This window comes from Mauremys reevesii, linkage group 2 (genome assembly GCF_016161935.1).
Source record: "Mauremys reevesii isolate NIE-2019 linkage group 2, ASM1616193v1, whole genome shotgun sequence".
Lineage (NCBI taxonomy): Eukaryota > Metazoa > Chordata > Testudines > Geoemydidae > Mauremys > Mauremys reevesii.
Genome location: NC_052624.1, coordinates 155,424,942 through 155,442,677, shown reverse-complemented (window position 1 = coordinate 155,442,677; position 17,736 = coordinate 155,424,942). Strand labels below are relative to the sequence as shown.

The window sequence follows — 17,736 nt, the reverse complement described above, 5'->3', positions numbered from 1 at the left end:
CACATGTGCAAGTAATTGCTTGGTCTTTGTTACTGGAAAATATATGCAGGTATGTACCGGGGAAAAGGCACATACACAAATAGGGAGGCACATGCATGAACAACGATAAAGAGACCCCTGCACAGAGCAACAGACCCAACTGTGTGTGTAGCTGTCACAGAAAAAGAGCTGTACACATGCATGTATAAAGCAAGGCACAAGCGAATAGCACTACATATACATGTCCAGTAATGGAGAAGAAAATGCACATACTCAGGGAGATGCTGGTACACACATGTGAAGCTATTGCTTTGTTTCTGTGTATGCAGACGTGCATGGGGATGCACACACAGGAATGGGGCAAACGGAAGCACATACATGTTAAGCAATCACCTTATCTTTGTACATGGTCAAAGAGAGGTGCCAATGTGCATGTACAAAAAGACATACAGAAATGGAGACACATACATATGCACACCTGTGTAGCTCTCGCTTTATCTCCCTGCACACTCAGGGCACAACGCACAATTAGATGTACAAACAGAGGCAAGCACATGTATGAGGTGCACACGCAGGCACAGCTCAAGGAATGCACAGATGCAGCTGCCACTCCCTCTCTGTGCATGTTCAGAGAAAGAAATATACAGAGACAAAGATACACTCATGCAGTGACACTCACATATGCTCAGAGGAACACGTTACCTATGCTATGCACAGGCAGAGGAAGACCTGGACTGGGACATAAACACAGGTATGCACACGTGTATGCACACACTCATGTAATCGTGCACACCCATTTCACCCACACACACATACCCCACCCGCAAGCAAAGAGGGCTCTATTCCAACCTCTGATTTGTAAATGAAAAGCCACTTGACTAAAGAGGAACAAGGTGCCTCGGCCAGCACTCAAGGGAGATAGCTCCCACGCTTCTAGCCCAGATCCAAAGCAGGGCATGGAGAGAGCCAGGAAAGAGCAGAATGTGTGTGGGAGGAGTGAGGAGGGTGCAGGTCTCCTCAGGGACTGATGCAGAACCAGCCTAGCAGCCTACCTCTGATGTGAATGCCACTTCAAAAGAAGGGACGTGGGAAGCAAACCGAGCCGGTCCCAAACCCCTGCCTCGTGATGGGGACAATTCTGACCTCCTTGGCTTATTCCCCTGCATCTGTGCCCCTTTAAACACCAGTCCCTCTCCCCGCATCAGCCCCCTATGGTCTCCTTCCAGCCCTCTCACCCTCACTCAGAACAGCAGGTTCCATTTTCACCTGTCTGAGCCAAACCAGGGAGATGGAGCAGGAGGGTGTTGGAAGAGATTGGCTGGGTGGCCTAGGGTTTCTACTAGCTGCCTATAGGAAAGCAATGGCCCCTGTTTCCTCTAGGCTCTGGCAGGCAGAGTAATTCCCTGAGCAGAGCTTGCCAGGAACTAGAGAACCTGAGCTGTAGGGAGCCAAGATCACCAAAAATAGCATATTACTGAACCTCCGAGATTAATGCAGTCAGTATGAGAGTGCAGCTTATAACCACCTCCCATTCACATGCAACCCCTCCCTCCTCACAGCCCTCACACCCACATGCAGACATATTCACATGCATGTGACAGCCACCTACACACGCACACACACGCACACCACTGCCTGAACACAAGCACATACATATTATACATACATACCCACTCACAAGCATGTACACACAAGTACACCCATTCACAGCCACTCAGACACCTGAGTATACACACACATGCCTACAGAAACATACATAACTACAGGTATATAAATACAAACACACCAATTCACATTAGTGCACACAGCCACATACACACACACATTTCTAACTGTATACGCACAAGAATAGTCAGACAAACACATATGTATGTATGTATGTATGTATACAAACCCACTCACCCACATCTATTCACAACCACCCATCTGCAAGCACATACATATTATGCATCCGTGCACATGCTCGCAACCACACACATGTATCTACTCATATCACAATCAATGCATCCACTCTCAGCCATGTACACCTAAGTACATATACACCTGCTCACAATCAACCATAAACATATATAATACAACACATCCCCATATATATTTACATATCTACATGCATTCATATACAAATACATACCATACATACCTCCACATGCATGTCCTTACATGCAAACACACAGAAAACCATGCACATGCATGAATCATACTCAGGCACAGACCTCCATTAACAGACATACATACACACCCTGCACCCATATACTTGCATACAGACTACACAACCATGCACATACACACCCATTCACAGATACTCCAAACTCACATATATCATGCAAACACACCCACCCACTCACAGACACCCATTAACACATACACATGTACACTCCCCCCACCCTCCCCGACATACATCTATGTACACCCCCACACAGACACACCAATCTGGTCTCCAGTAGCAGCTTTTTTTAAGAGCATGGGATTTCAGGCTGCCAGAGCTGCATGGCACATTAGCCCCCATTCATGGAAACCCAGTTAAAGTTCTCCGATCTTCCCCATTCCAATCGGCTGTGTTGTGAAAAAAGGAGAAGGTCGTTTCCTTGGGGACAGTGAAAAGCAATGTGACAGGTACAGCTGCCTTCTCAAGCCCTCGGAACAGATTCCAGGGCTTGGAGAGATTGACAGATGGGGCCCTTTCCTGAGTTGCTTAACCTCCCTTCCCCTGCTGTACTGTCTTATTATATGGGGGCTTTTCCTGCCTCAGGGCTTCTGAAGCACCATCCTCTCTATTAACACTTACCTAGCGCTTCTTGTCCTCCATGCACTTCACCAGACTTGACTGATTAATCCCTGGGAGGGAGGGATTTCTTGCTCCCATTTTACAGATGAGGAAACAGAGGCATAAGTGATTTGCCCAAGGCCACACAGTGAGTCAGTGCCACCGCTGGGCTCAGCACTCCGGAGTTCATGGCACCTGGTCTGGTGCTCAGAACCACATACACACCCCATCTCCAAGTACAAGGTAAAAGCACCTTACCTGTCTCCACAGGGAACCTCTGACACTAAGAAGTTAGTGTGGCTGCCTTGTGTATTAAATGTGTGTCAGGCACACAGCTGGGGTGAGGTTTCTGGTTTGCAGAAACTTGGCTGCAAAAGCAGTCTCTCCAGCTAGGTGCTGCTCCTTCCCATGCAGTCCCCTGCCTCCTTCTGGGCTAACACTGCTCCTCTGCCTCCGGCTGCTATTGCTGCTGCTTGCTGCTGCCCAGACTCTTGCAAGTGCTAGGAAACAGCAGACACCCTAAAGAAGCAGAGGGGAAAAAAATCAAAGCAGCATGGAGGAGAAAAAAAAAATACAGCCCTTCTCCACCAATCGGGTCTCAGTCTGCAAAGCATCAGGTGATGAGCAACCACGTTCCCTGCCTAGCTTCCCCAAGCTGCATCCTCCGCTGTGCAAGGATAGCACTGTAAAATTATAGAGGCTTTTCCCGTGGTGGAGGGTGGGGAATCACAGGATCTGGGGCAGGATCTGGGGCAGGGAGGGGAATGCGGCCTCAGGTTGGGTGCAGAAGTGTGACGTACTGCACGCATGGTACCAAAAATGGAGAGAGACGGGTAGTCACTAAGCAACACTGAATCCTTATCAGAAACTTCAGAATAATGGGCCAGACTCAGCCACTGGTTTGACAGAAGTTGCAGCAATGATATATCTGAGCAGCTTTAGGCATCATGCTTGCATTTATACAGCAAGCCCTGAGTCTATTCACACCTGGATGCTTACTGGTTAACTGGGAATTGCTAACTTACACACCCTGCTGTGGGGTTGCAACCCCCCATTTGAGAAGCACTATCCTTATGGGTAGAGTGGGGCTAATTGTTGGGATTCCTGGGTTCTGTTCCCAGTTCGGGGAGTGGGTGTTTGATTCATAGAGTTTAAGGCCTGAAGGGACCATGAGATTATCTAAACTGCCCTCCTGTCGATCACAGTTTCACCATGATGCCAGTATGGAGCTCAATACGTTGTGTCTGACTAAGCCATCTCTTCCAGAAAGGCAGCCAGGTTTATGCGAGTTCCTCAGCCAGAAGTCTCCTAACCATCCTGTCTACTGAGTCAGGGATCCTCCCGGTGCAGGCAGTTTTACCTGCAAGTTTTACTTGCAGAGGAATCGCAGGGAGTGGAGGCGGGCCATGGATGCTGGACTTTCCCAGCCCACATGGTGGAACAGTTTCACATTCCCAGTGGCATGGATGGAAAAAAAACAGACGGTCAAGTGAAGGGATTTCAGGTTGAATAGAAGTCTCTCCATTCTCTTCCCCGACCCCACAGCTGCCCCATCGTGTTGCAGAACAGCATCCCCTGGGCTGCAGCTGGGACTCGCTCAGTTGCACACTAAGTAGAGGTAACAAAGATGCTGGTAATTACATCATCCATCTAGCTGTCAGCAATCTAAGGACAGCTGGGATGCTGCCACAGCTGCCCGGCAGAGCCTTTAATGATGTCTCTCTGTCACTGTCCCCTCTGTTACAGCCAGAGCCTGGTGGAACTTGCAGTGCTGCCAAAGGATAGTTTACCTGCCTTAGCCTTGGGCTTCCCTCAGCCCTAGGCTCGTTGCCAGGGAAGCAGAATGGGGACAGGGAGTGAGCAGGTGTAAGGGGTACATGTGAATGGTCATCTCAGCGAGCGTTTGTGTGAATCTCCATGTGTGAGTATTTGCATAAGTGTGCATCTGCTTATGAGTGTTTGTTGATTTGGCGCCTAGATACCTTGGGCACCATCTCTCTGCTTGTGTTATCCCAATGCAGTTGAGATCAGCTATGACCTAGTCCCTGTGCTCCCTCAGTATGTAAGTCACACCAACTAACAACTCACTTCGATTTAGTGATGTGTAATGGCCGTATATACCCTCTGTGGTTTGGCTCTGTGTGAGTGCGTGTGTGAGTAGGGGCACAGAGGTAGGAAACAGCGCAGGCCTGGACCAAGCTGACCCTAAATCTCTCTATTCTGGATGGGTGAAAGTCACCCATTAATTCTTATTAAGTGGGCCTAAAGTGGTTCATGGACCTTGGACTGGCCTGCAGCACAGGGGAGAATTCACTTGAGGAGCAGATGTGGCCCTTCTAAAGGGTTTGTAATTGAGCATTACTAACATCAGCTTGTTCTGGACAAGCAAATCTGAAATTTCCTCTCTGTGTTCTGTTCCCCACCTACAGTGCATAATGAAAACTAAGGTTAATTAGGAAAGGATGGATCTAGAGGTGCATGAGAGATTATCAAACTTCTAGACAGTTTTTTTTGTAAGTGTGGCTTTGTGAAACTTTTGTGAGTTTTGCAAAATGTCTGTGTATCTAACTAGGGATTCTCAGCTGATGTAAATCAGCATAGCTCCATTGAACAAGTCCCATGTATACCTTTATTTTTCAAGGGAACTCTTATTGACAATGATGAGCCAAATTCTGATCTCCTTTACACCAGTGTCAACATGGGATCTTTCTATTTATTACTCCAGATTTACACTAGGAAAAGTGAAATCAGAATTTGACCCATGCATCTATTTCTAATGAAAAGAAAGCCTGTGCTATGCAGAGAATAGATATTCTTGTTTCAAAGTCATTCTTGAGTGGCTTCTAGCCTCTTACAAAACACATTATTTCTTTTGTTAAATTTTAACAGCCCAAAATTTGTGTTTGGACAGAGCTAATAAGCAGAGTCCTGTTCTAAATCTAGAACCCATGATTTTCAAATAGGATCAAATTTTGGCAAAATGAGTTCTCTCTTCCCTCCAATGAATGGGTTTTACAGGCACATTCAGGGGTGACCGTACAAGCACAATTGCCGTAGAGATGGTGTGGATACTGCAGGAAACAGGACAAAGGGATATGGATGGACTGCAGCAGCATCCTCTTCAACTTACCGCTCTTCACCTGAAGTGTTAACATGCTCCATTACTGCAGTTTCATGGCACAATAGATGTAATGAAGGAACCTTTCATTTCTGAGGGGCTGGTTTTAAAAAACACCTTTATCTTGATGCTTGAAAAATGAATTTGATAGCAACAATTTCAGCTGTGGGATTTTCCCTTAGGCTTGGAGAGCCTACTTTCATTGCCTATATACCTCCCCTCCTGCAGAGGTGTTAAATTAAAGCCCAGAAATGCTATACATTTTTCAATTTTCACTTAGCACTAGCGAGGAGATACTTGAGGCTTTTTCCTAGCAGGCAGCAGCCACTGACAGGAGCAAAGGACTGTTTTACTTTTTATAGAGCCAGGGCTTGATTTTGAAAAGCAGCTTTGGATTTTTCTCCAGCAAATAATTGCAGGCCTAGTTTTATGGGGTCAAATAATTGGATGTACCATATTTTGACATGTAGCTGCTTGGCTGCCTCCTGAAAACCAGGTGATTAGACATCACAGCACTATAAAGAGTGTCTGCAAAATTGTGTCTGAGTGTATAGTTCTGTGGGTGCAAAATTGCAGTTGCAAGTATTTCCAACCCCCAAGCATTCAAAAATCAAGAGCCAGTCCCTGAGAAAGTCATGAGAGTGGCCTAAAATTTATGAGATTTAAAAAAATAATGTTTTGTGTTTTGGTTTCTGAGCCTTTGGAATGCATTCAGGACACATTCTCAAGCTTTTCTCTAAAATGAGAGCTAAAAATATACTTTTTTCTTTCAAATTAAAAAAAAATCAGTGAAATCTCATGCAATCCATATCCTCCGGGAGCTGGGCCTTTTAAGAAAAACAGTAAGTATTGCAAGAGTTGGCAACACTGATTTGCAAAGAATGAGACAAGGGGCATCAGGTATTTAAACCATGGATGCCACTAGTAAGCTTCTAGCAGCATTTACCTCTTCTCATCCTGGGGAATCTTGCTAGTGACAGTCTGCAGCACAATTCTTAGCATGGGCATTTAGATGCCAGTATGATCTAGAGGGTTTGGCAGGGTGATTGCGGCATTAGGGTAGGTAGGGACTGATCGCAGTACTGGGAGGAAAGTGATTGGGAGTCTGGACTCCTGGATTCTATGCTTGATTTGTCCACTTATTTCCTTTGTCACCATGGCAAGTCAGTGTCCTGCCTCAGTTTCCCTGCCTGCCCACTAGCAGCAATTATTTCCCCAGTTTAGTGGGCGTCCCTCACAAAGATGGCGCCTCCTTCCGCCTATGTTAGCGGTCGCCCCTCACAAAGATGGCGGCACGCTCTTTTCTCCATTACGAGTGCGAGCCCCTCACAAACATGGCGGTTCGGCTGGCGTCCTTCCACGTTCACTGCCCCTCACAAAGATGGCGGCGGCACGCATGCGGGCTAGAGTTGACAGGTCAATCGTGGGGTCACTCTTCTTCCTGCTTGCTGCTGCTGCTGGTCGAGGCCGGGATAGGTAACAAGGGTTGGGATCTGAGCCCCCTATGGGGGTGCGTGTCTGGGCGGGGGAGGGGGGTCTGAGCCCCCTATGGGGGGTGTGCGTGTCTGGGTGGGGAGGGGTCTGAGCCCCTATGGGGTGTGCGTGTCTGGGTGGGGGAGGGTCTGAGCCCCTATGGGGTGTGCGTGTCTGGGCGGGGTGGGTCTGAGCCCCTATGGGGGGTGCGTGTCTGGGCGGGGAGGGGTCTGAGCCCCTATGGGGTGTGCGTGTCTGGGCAGGGTAGGGGGGTCTGAGCCCTGGGGTGTGCGTGTCGGGGCGGGGGCGGGGGTCTGAGCCCCCTATGGGGGGTGTGCGTGTCTGGGTGGGGGAGGGGGTCTGAGCCCCGTATGGGGGGTGTGCGTGTCTTGCGGGGGGGGGTCTGAGCCCCCTATGGGGGGTGCAAGTCTGGACGGGGGGGGAATGAGGGTGATTGAGCTCGCTATGGGGGGTGTGCCTGGAGATGGGAGTAGGTTCAGAGGCTCCTGTGGGGTGTGTGAGCCTGACGATGGCCCTAAGGGGGGTGCACGCCTGGAGATGGCAATATGGGGATGAAGCTTATGGGGGGGGTTGCATGCCTGGAGACAGGTGGTGGGGTCTGAGCCCCCTATGGGGGTACCTGGAGATGGGGGAGCCTTGAAAGGGAGGTGTCTGGGACCCTTGCTGTGGGATGTTGAGCCCCTATAGTGAGGGGCCTAAAGACAGGGGGAGCCCTCCCCCTGTGGCAAGGGAGAGTTCCCTCATAACATGGACGCTGGCAGGTAACTGAGCCCCTGCGTGTGGGGAGAAGTGAAGGGGGTCAAAGCCCCCGTGTAATGAGGGGGATCTGACCATGTACAGCAAAGGTTCCAGGTGGGTGTGGGTGTGAGCCCTGAAATAGTGAGGGCTGGGTATGTGGGCCTTCTTTCTGATCCCCTTTTGAGGAACTCATCCCCAGTCTAGCAAAAGGCAGATGAGCTACAGAAAAGATCTCCCAACTCTGCTGTCCTCCTGTGCTCAGTACACCTTCCTTACATGCAGGCTGCGCCCTGCCCCCCCATACCCTCCAAAGGTCCCTTCAGTTAATCATGCCCCTGGTATCTCAGGTCTCTTTTGTCCCTTGTGATTTGTTAATTTCTTGTCCTAGCAATTATCCTTATTCCCTTTTCTCCCAATCACAACAAATTCCTCTTTCTCCTCCTGACTGAGCTGTGTCTGGACAGCAAAGGAGTCGGCATGGCTATAGCACCACCTCCATTCCTTCTGGCTCGGGAAATGGGTTTCCAGGTGTCAGCTCTTTGGGTTGCTGGAAATTTCAGCTGTGTTGTTCCCTGTGATGTTTCTCTTCCCCAGGCAACTGGAAAGGATGTCGGAGGGGAGTTCAGGCAACGACGCTGGAAACCCAGGCAGCCTCCGGCCTGGACTCACGGGGGCACGGGGGCTGATAGGGAGGAGACCTGCCAACCCCATTACCCCTGGGCGCCTCCCCTCCATCCGTTCCCGAGACCTTACCCTTGGAGGAGTAAAAAAGGCAAGTGGCCCCAATTGCACAGAGAAGAATGCCCTCCTGACTTTCTTTAACCAAATAAGTGGCCCATAAAATAAATTTGATCTCATTTTATAGAACCCTGATCCTGCACCCACCAGGGTCAGTACCACTGACTTTACCATGTGCCGGATCTCGCCTGTAGTATCCATGACCTGGTGCTGTACAGTGATCAAGAACACATAGTCACTGCCACAAAGAGTTTGTACACTCAGCAGATGTGCTTAGTGCTCTTACAGTGACACTTCTTTGAGGGATGCTGCTAATTGTTCTTGGCTCCTTTTTGGAGTCTAACAAAAGATGCCTTCTCCTGACGTTAAAAAGCTTAGAGACCTGATTTTTATTACAATACTTCCAGTGTCAACTTGTTTTTTGTATCTTTCTGCCTGTCTCGGATGGAGGAAGGGGCATAAGCTAAACACTAACTGCTTGGGTTAAGAAGAAAGTTGTCCATTTTGGGGTGGCTTACACCTTCCTGTGCAACATCTGATAAGGAGGAGACAGGATACCACACTAGATAGACCACTGGTGTGGTCAGATATGGCAGTTCCTATGTAGTATAGTTGTTGGATCAGGTGCCTCTGCAATCAGAACTCCTTGTTCTGTTCCCTTCTCTGACACTAACTCCTTCTGAGGCTTTGATCAAGTCACTCTTTCTATTTCCTTTCCTCATCTGGAAAGTGGGGGAATACGTATCTACTCGCCTTATAGAGCAGGATGTGATGGTTAATCAATGAATGTCTGGAGAGCAGTTGGAAAATAAGCCTTAGATAAACAACATTATTCTGTTTTGAACTGGCAGCCTGAGCAGGACCTTGCCAATCGCTGCATGTTTCCATGTTCTCTGTAGCCTCTTCTTTCAAAGGCTGCCCTCTAACCCATTCCTGATGCCACGTGAGCAATTTGTGTAACTGGGGCTGGCACCTTCTGTAGAGGTAATTGGGCAGGGAGTTGTACGGGACACAAATGCACTGTCTGAGTCTGTAATGCAGCCAGACTGGTTCTGTGCCAGGCTTCCTCACTCCTGTTTTTTAAGCATCTTTCATCCATAAACACGGAAATAGTCAGAGCCTAGACAGACATTCGGGTGCTTGTGCATAAGATGGCTCATAAACAGCACCTCCAGTGGGGAGAAACTATTGGACCATGATAAAACAAGAGACTGATGTAAATCTTGCTGTCTGGAGGTACTTTACATCAAGGTTCAGGGCCAGGGCCTGGCTCCCTTCAGCTCCTACTGAAATCAGTGGGAGCTGAGGGCTCTCAGGATCTAGCACCGTGTTACAGAGCTCAGCAGCAAATGATGGGGTCATCAAATAGCTTCCCATTTGTTTTCTGTGGCTTATATTTGTCACATCCTGAACAAGTGACGTAATCTTTTTTTTTTTGTTTGTTTTTTTGTAGAAAACTTTCACCCCCAACATAATTAGCAGGAAGATCAAAGAAGAGTAAGTGGCCACCTTATATTGTCTCAGTGGAGTGGGATGTGATTATCTAAAACCAAAATTAATGTGTACTGGTTGCTATGCACTATTAAACAGCCTCCACGTTCCACCCCAAAGGTGGCTGCTTTGCAGTGATTGCTATAGACGGTTTGTAAAATATCCTCGCATCTTCTGAGTGTATGTAACTACACTATAAGATGTGAGGGTGGATTATTTCAAGTGTGTTAGGATTTAGCAGGAGCGTTTTAAGCTTGCAATAAGCAATACCCCATCAAACCTTTTTCTCCAGGCCAAAAGAGGATATCTCCATCAAGAAAGAGAAGAAAGATAGAGATCGGGATCGGCAACGAGATGGCCATGGGCGAGGCAGAGGGAGGCCGGAGGTCATTCAGTCCCACTCCATCTTTGAGCAAGGCCCAGCAGAAATGATGAAGAAGAAGGGTACTGTTAGCAGGAATGTGGACAGCACTTACAGCTGTGGGGGCAGGAGGGTGTCACAGAAGCCACTTTTCCCAGGGTCTCCCTTCTGCTTTGCTTTTTCTCCTTGGAGATGACTTACAACGAAGGCCAGTGATAGGAAGAGATGCTGCATTTTGGTGGCAACTTGAGTGATCCCTGTGTCCAGCTTGCATGTATCTTTGTGCCAGAATTGTTAAAGCACTTTGGAATGAAAGGTGCTGTCCATGGGTTGATTGTTTTTGTTAACGTTGGTACTGCCTTTATGCAAAGGTTTGAAATAAAATGACCTGGGGTTTGGAAGGGTTCAGTGATCCACGTTGGGGTAAGAAAGCTCTTCACCACAAGGTTACCAGTTTCAATTCAGCCCATTAAAGTCACCACTGTTCAATTCATTGTGTGGTGGGTCTCAGTGCTGTTCTTTGTGGGCAAATGTCCTGGTGGCTTGTGTAACATGCACTTGGGGAAGTCAAGACTGGAGAGTCTCTTTCCTGGCTGGAGAATGAGGCCTTGTCTTCACAGCAACGTGAGTTCAAGCTGTAACTCAAGTATTGCCCCAACCCAGCTCCCGTTTGCGTGCACACACCTAGCTCGAGTTAAGTGGTGCTTTAAAGTCAAGCTCACTGAGCTGTTGCGGAGTTGTTGTTGTGGGTTGATGCTCAAGTCTGCTAATGCTCAAGCTACTAATGCAGTGGGAATGCAGCAGCCTAAGTTATAACAACTCATCAGCTGCTGATCCGTTCACTCCTCCGTGTAACTTGATATTGTTTTTGCACTGTGACCGTGCTCACTCGAGCTCAGCTAACTTATGTAGTAACTTGAGATAACTTGCAGTGAAGACTAGCCCTGAACTACCCTCTCTCCGCAGAGGTGCAGTTCCGGGCTGCAGGGCTCTGAATCTAGAACCACTTAATTCACACCAAGAAAAGAGGGATTGAAGTACAGTGCTTGGCAAAGGGATTATCCCTGTTCCAAACCTTCACTCCTGTGTTCTCCTTCTCTTTCACACAGGCACCTGGGATAAGACTGTGGACATGTCAGACTTTGGACCTTCCCACATCATCAACATAAAGAAAGAGAAGAGGGAGACGGACGAGGAGACCAAGCAGATCCTGCGTATGCTGGAAAAGGATGATGTAAGCAAGGCTGGGAGGAGGGGGCGGTACCATCTGGGACGCAGGGCTATAATTCTCCAACCTTCTGGAACAGAAGTGCCTACTCCAGGATTGTTCCATTGGAGGGGGTCGGGGAAGTTGAGGAGGGAGTTTAGGGCTTCTAGTTCCCTGATGTTTGTTAGTCTGAGTGTCCCCAGTTCTACCCCTACCAGCAAGACACCTAGGGCCTAGTGGCTGTTTCCCCAGAGGCGGGACATCCCTGCTGCTCCCCAAGAGTCAGTTTCTGCACCCAGCAGTGGGAGCTTCAGGCTCACCACAGGTTACTCTCCTGACTTCACTGCCTCATGGAGAGGAGAGGATACTCATGTTGCCTGATCCTGCAGCAGTCACGGACAGCTCCCATTGACTTCTGTGGGATTGGCTTGTACACAGATCAGACCAAGCGCTCTTACGGGTGGCGCGGGGTCATAGGATTACAGTATCCGGGTGTGGTTGGTGTGCAGGACTGGAAGGCAGGATTCCCGGGTTGGGTCCTTAGCTCTGCTGTCAACTTGCTATGTCAGTCACAACTCGCTTCCCCTCTGTACCTCAGTTTCCCCTTCTGTAAAATGGGGGGCGGTGGTGCCTATCTGCATAGGGGTTATGAAGTATTTGTCAGAGTATTTGTCTTCTCTGTGTCCAGTGTCCCTGATAAGTCCTGGCTGGCAGCTCTCCCCTCTATCGCACTGAGGGATATTCTACCTTCTGACTCTTTTCCCTCTCCCTCTTTCCTCCTTCAGTTCCTTGATGACCCACGCTTGAGGAATGACATCCGGAACAAGCCAGTTCAGCTGCCCCTGGCCCACTCAGGCTGGCTGTTCAAGGAGGAGGGCGAAGACCAGGAAGATGTGAAGCCTTTGGCCACCAGCACCAAGGAAGAGATGATGGAAGTGGATTTACCTTCAGTGAAAGGTACCGGATCCAAGCCTATCATGGTTAGACTCTGTGCTGGGATCCCTATGGGGATACACCCTGGGGGCTAAACTCACCAGCCCTAGCTACAGCCTTGTAGCTTGAATGCTTGGGGTAGCGGAACATGGAGCTGATTTGTGCCACTGTGCTCACAAAATCCAAGCATTCAGCTAAGCGTACTGGCTGTTGACTGAAAGGTATCCCTGGGAGACCTCCCTAGCAGGTCTCATACATTTGGTCTGGCCCTTCTACTTCCAGCTTCCCTGCCCCAGTGAATATCAGGGGTTCGCTGATCAGAAGAGGAGCAAGGTACAGAGGTTGCAGGGGGTGGAGGGAAACCACATGGGGATGTGACCTCTTAGTATGTTGGACCATTCACAGCAGCACAAGAGGTACAGTGCTGTACAAGTCTGTTCGCTCTGACTGAGGATGGTTCTTCTCTCCAGCTCTTGAGAAGGGGATGAGAAACCACTCAGAACCAAGGGTTTATTCAAGAGGCTCAGTGTGTAGCCCAGACGTTAACTACGTGTGATGTTTCCCGTCATCCTAATCACTAAGGGTCAGGTCCTGCATGGTGCTGAGAGCCTCAATTCCCACTGACTCCCAATGGGACTTAACACCTTACAGGATTGGGCCTGACAGGTGAAATAAATGCACCAGAGGTCAGCGTTCTTCCTGTGCCCCTGGTTATTCTGCTGCAAGATTCACTGCAGGTGGCTAGAGCCTCTTTCCCTCCCACCCACAGGGTGTGTGAAGCAGACGCTCCCAGAGCATGGGAAGGTGGCTGTTGTCTAACAGGGCGCTCGTGGTGGAGTACAGGTAGCCTGTGACCTTGTCTCCACCCCAGTGAGCTCTGCAATTTTGTCTCTGCTCTTAGTGAAAGAGGAGCCCCGCGATGAGGAGGACTCAGAGGAGCCACCAGCGGTTGCCAAGCCATCTCAGACAAAGGCACCTCCCAGCTACCCACAAGATATCTCCGTGGCGGAGTTGCTGCAGAGTCTGAGCCTGACCAAGGAGGAGGAGCTGGTTTTCCTGCAGCTGCCGGATACACTCCCTGGGCAGCCGCCCACGCAGGACACCAAGCCCATCAAAACAGAGGTGCAGAATGAGGAGGGACAGATGGTGATGGTGAAGCAGGAGAAGAACCAGGTACACGGTCAAGCGGGACCCTCACTGAACTCTCCCTGGTGTGGGAATGAGTAGCAGGGGGCTGGCTTGCAGTGCATCACCCCTGTTTAGTTGGGAGCTGTATGCATATATTGTAGCTAAGCGCTAGGGAAGCATGTGGGCTCGGGATGCCCATCAGCAGAAGTTGTAGGTAAAACTTAGCTAAGAGCTGAGCCCTGTCAGACAGAGGTTCCCCCTGGGGCACTGGTGTGCATGTGCATGGCAGAAGGAGCAATGCAACAAGGGACAGTCAGTCTGTGTTGGCATTTCTGGGAATTTTGCTGTATCCAGTGGTGAGAGACCTGGGGTGGGAAGGGCACACAGGCAACTTTAACAATGCTCCCCAATCCCTTCACTGGATTCTTCACACACTCCCGGAAAGCACCTAGGATTTCATTGGTGCAGTTTCTGTAAGCAGCTCAGTCTGCGTCTTGGCTCATGGCAATTCCCATTTCCACTATGCAAGTTTCCCAAACCCGTTGGCCTTTGACATCCTACCAGCTTGAGCCAGGTGGCAGATATGCTTGCAACCTCGGCACGTAAGGAAGGCTCTGGTTTTGAAGGAGGCTGCAGTGTTTCGGCACTGATGGAACTTGCATTAAATTTTGAAAGAGGCAATTAACGTCTCTCCAATGATACAGCACACCTGAGCCTCATTGCATGGCGGTGCAGACATATCTTACAGGTTCTCTTACTCCTCTTTGGAGAGACTCCTTCAAGGAAAGGCATGAGCATCCCAACTCTTGACTGGAGAAGAGCACTGGGGTGACCAGGGTAAAGGAGCTGCACCACTCTAACCCTGAATGTTTCTCTCCACAGGAGGCCAAGCAGGCTGAGAACATCTGCACCCTGGGGGACCTGCCAGAAGGGCAAGTGGGGAAGCTGCTGATCCGCAAATCAGGAAAGGTGCAGCTGGTTCTGGGCAAAGTGACTCTGGACGTGACCATGGGGACCCCCTGCTCCTTTTTGCAGGTACAGCTCGCTCAGTGACCAGCATGCATGGAAAATGGCTCATCCTTGCATCTATGGTGAATTTAGTGCTGGTGATAGATGACAGGCTGGGAGCCTGGGGAATGTTTCCTCCATCCCCAAACACTTGCTTGCTGCCCCATTGCCTGTGTGTTTCAGTCCTGACTTGCCCTTGAGGGACCCCCCTCTATGCTTGAGAGGAGCGTTCTCTCTCCGGGGTCTGTTCAGTCCTTGGCCTCTCAATTGAGATGGCTAGTGAGAGCCAGTTGTTAGACATAATGAGTCTCAAAACACAGTACATCTCCGTGGTATATAAACACCATCTTATGGACCCTGAGCTGCTAGGAATTGGGCTGAGGATCCAAAACTCATTTCATGAGAGGCCCATCCAGCAGCCGTCAGGTAGCAGTGACTTTATCTACTCTCCAACTGGGCCTGACTTGAACCAGCACCTCAGAGGTGCAAGGTTCTGTATCTAAATCTCACTTCCCTGAGCCATCCACTTGATGTGCCCTTTGAGGACTGAGAAGAGCTGCTGCTATCTTATTTAGGGTCAGGAAGAGGCCCCAAAATATGAAGGCTTATAGCAGGGGCCGGCAACCTTTCAGAAGTGGTGTGCCGAGTCTTCATTTATTCATTCTAATTTAAGGTTTCGCATGCCAATAATACATTTTAACGTTTTTAGAAGGTCTCTTTCTATAAGTCTATAATCTATAACTAAACTATTGTATGTAAAGTAAATAAGGTTTTTAAAAATGTATAAGAAGCTTCATTTAAAATTAAATTAAAATGCAAAGGCACCAGACTGGTGGCCAGGACCAGGGCAGTGAGAGTGCCACTGAAAATCAGCTCGCACGCTGCAGGTTGCCTACCCCTGGCTTATAGCATCCACACCTCAACACTGGAAGTGGGGAGATTATTTTGGAGACCGTGGATGAGAGAGAGAACCCCAGCTCTTGCTTTGGGAGGACTCGGGGAGCCTATATTTTAGCAATGATTTGGCCTACCCTAGTCATCTACTGGCTGTGTCTGTAACCAGCACACGGGGGATCCTGGTGCCCAGGCAGCTGGAAGATGAGTTTCTGGGCTCGGCTCTCCCTACTGGGAAGTAATTGCTTCCCCTCCAGAGTTCAGATGCATACAACAGAGCATTAGAAATCAATGCTTGACAGGAGCGTAACTCACTCATGGAATGAATCAGGGCCAGGGAGTTAAGCTACAGCATAGCACTCTTGAGTGATCATGAAGATCAGGGCCAGCTTTAGGAAGTGCGGAGCCCAATTCAAATAGTTTCGATGGGGCCCCAGCAGGGATGACTCACCCGGCGGCGCTCCGGGTTGGCGCTCCAGGTCTTCCGCGGCACTGAAGGACCCGCGGCCAAAGACCCAGAGCGCCGCCGGGTGAGTAAAAATTAAAAAGGCGCCTAAATTAGGCGCTCTTCTTTAGGGTGCGGGGCCCGACTCGGGGGAATCAGGGGAATTGGCCTAAAGCCGGCCCTGAGGAAGATTGCATCTCCGTGGCTTGGGGAAACTTTCTCTTTATACTCATGGGCAGGTAATCTCTAAACAGAGAGTGGATCTGGCTGTTTTTAATGGTTTTTCCTATGTTGTTGAAAGGAGCTGGTATCTGTGGGCATTGGAGACAGCAGGACTGGAGAGATGATCATCCTGGGACACGTGAAGCACAAGCTGGTGTGTTCCCCAGACTTTGAGTCCCTGCTGGAGCACAGGCATCGATAAGAGAAAGGAAAGAAGGGGCGGAGTTCTCTGTGGGATTCTCCTCTCCTTGGTGGAGGTTCAGCCCAGAGGTGGGCTGCTCCTCTCGTCGTCCTGGGACGTCCATCCCAGTTCAGGTTCTGTTCTGGCTATGGGAAGCAGGTGCATGTCAGAGGAGGGTTTCCCACTGGGGCCGTGCAATGCCCTCTGTGCCACTACGCTGCCCAGGGGCATCTTGCTCTTAGAAGCGTCCCATCCATGTTCTTTGCTGACTGTGCCCAGAGCGAGGGGAGTTGGGAGGGCTCCTCCCCTCCAGCTGTAGCTATAAACAAGAATTCCAGGGGACAAATGCACTCCTGTCCCCATCGGCACAAGTATGCGTATGTTCCCACCCTGTGTATATAGAAAAGCTACAGTGACTCTAGCCTCTGCCTGTGGACCTAGCTCTGGACTTGAGACAACTGGGGTTCGGGGTTCAAGCACAGGTGGGGTGTGCGATAGCCTTTTGGTACCAGTGAGGGAGATTTCCTTCCCCACTCCTGACTGTATATGAACCTGCAGCATCTTACCATGTCCACCTGCCTTGCACTGGCAGAGTCCCTGCATCCAGCCGCCACCATTGGGCTGAAGGAGGACTGGTCCAGGAGGCATGACAAAGCAACTCAAGCTGCTTCCTTCTGCTCCCTGTGGTTGAGTGAGCTGCCTCTGCCTCTTTCACCCTCCCAAGCCCTGCTGGGAAAAGCCCGGAAGCCAAGCCCAGGGCCCCTTCCTGGAGACTGTTAAACTTTTGCCAGTGGTTTCCCTTTGGCCAGAGATATAAAGTGAGCTGTTCCTATGGGGTCTCTGATCTGCCTGTCAATACCCAGGCTGAAATTCTGCCTCCTTAGCTGTAGCAGCCTGTACGTGTCTATAGGATGTTCACACTGCAGTTAGACACCCTTGGCTGGCCCATGCCAGCTGACTCAGGCTCTGTCTAAAGGGTTGTTTAATTGCAGTGTAGCCTTGCGGGCTTGGGCTGAGCCTGGGCTCTGGGACCCT

At 49.7% G+C, this 17,736-nt stretch overlaps 2 protein-coding genes across 9 annotated transcripts in view; one reads left to right on the top strand and one right to left on the bottom strand.

Moving 5' to 3' along the window:
* LOC120398062 (phytanoyl-CoA 2-hydroxylase interacting protein) overlaps positions 1-5,978 on the bottom strand; it is a 23,745-nt gene extending 17,767 nt beyond the window's left edge. Inside the window, exons 1-2 of one of the 6 annotated variants that reach the window (XM_039525033.1) lie at positions 5,874-5,888; positions 3,002-3,262 (exon numbers count right to left, since the gene is read on the bottom strand). Coding sequence is in view for 2 of the 6 variants with exons in the window: in XM_039525030.1 (XP_039380964.1) it covers positions 5,874-5,905 (32 nt within the window). In the remaining 4 variants the exon portion in view is untranslated. Of the gene's footprint in view, positions 1-658; positions 715-2,764; positions 2,789-3,001; positions 3,397-5,873 lie in introns of those variants that run through there. The other 5 variants (XM_039525030.1, XM_039525032.1, XM_039525034.1 and 2 more) reach the window with 5 other exon arrangements.
* POLR3D (RNA polymerase III subunit D) lies at positions 4,506-17,736 on the top strand. Of its 3 annotated transcripts, none has more exons than XM_039525028.1 (9): positions 4,506-4,664; positions 8,688-8,865; positions 10,285-10,328; positions 10,615-10,766; positions 11,793-11,917; positions 12,676-12,847; positions 13,725-13,996; positions 14,834-14,986; positions 16,600-17,736. In XM_039525028.1, exons 1-9 carry the CDS (start codon positions 4,627-4,629, stop codon positions 16,720-16,722), a joined length of 1,257 nt encoding a protein of 418 aa, XP_039380962.1. In that variant the 5' UTR covers positions 4,506-4,626; the 3' UTR covers positions 16,723-17,736. The 3 variants fall into 3 exon arrangements, with proteins under 3 accessions (XP_039380962.1, XP_039380961.1, XP_039380963.1); XM_039525027.1 differs by lacking the exon at positions 4,506-4,664 and adding an exon at positions 7,236-7,337; XM_039525029.1 differs by lacking the exon at positions 4,506-4,664 and adding an exon at positions 7,338-7,371.

Excerpts from the sequence above, each read along its gene's own strand:
- POLR3D (XM_039525027.1), top strand. The coding sequence starts at position 7,243 with ATGGCGGCGGCACGCATGCGGGCTAGAGTTGACAGGTCAATCGTGGGG. Across the intron at positions 10,329-10,614 it reads AGCAGGAAGATCAAAGAAGA|GCCAAAAGAGGATATCTCCA; the intron begins GTAAGTGGCCAC and ends CTTTTTCTCCAG. Across the intron at positions 13,997-14,833 it reads TGAAGCAGGAGAAGAACCAG|GAGGCCAAGCAGGCTGAGAA; the intron begins GTACACGGTCAA and ends TTCTCTCCACAG.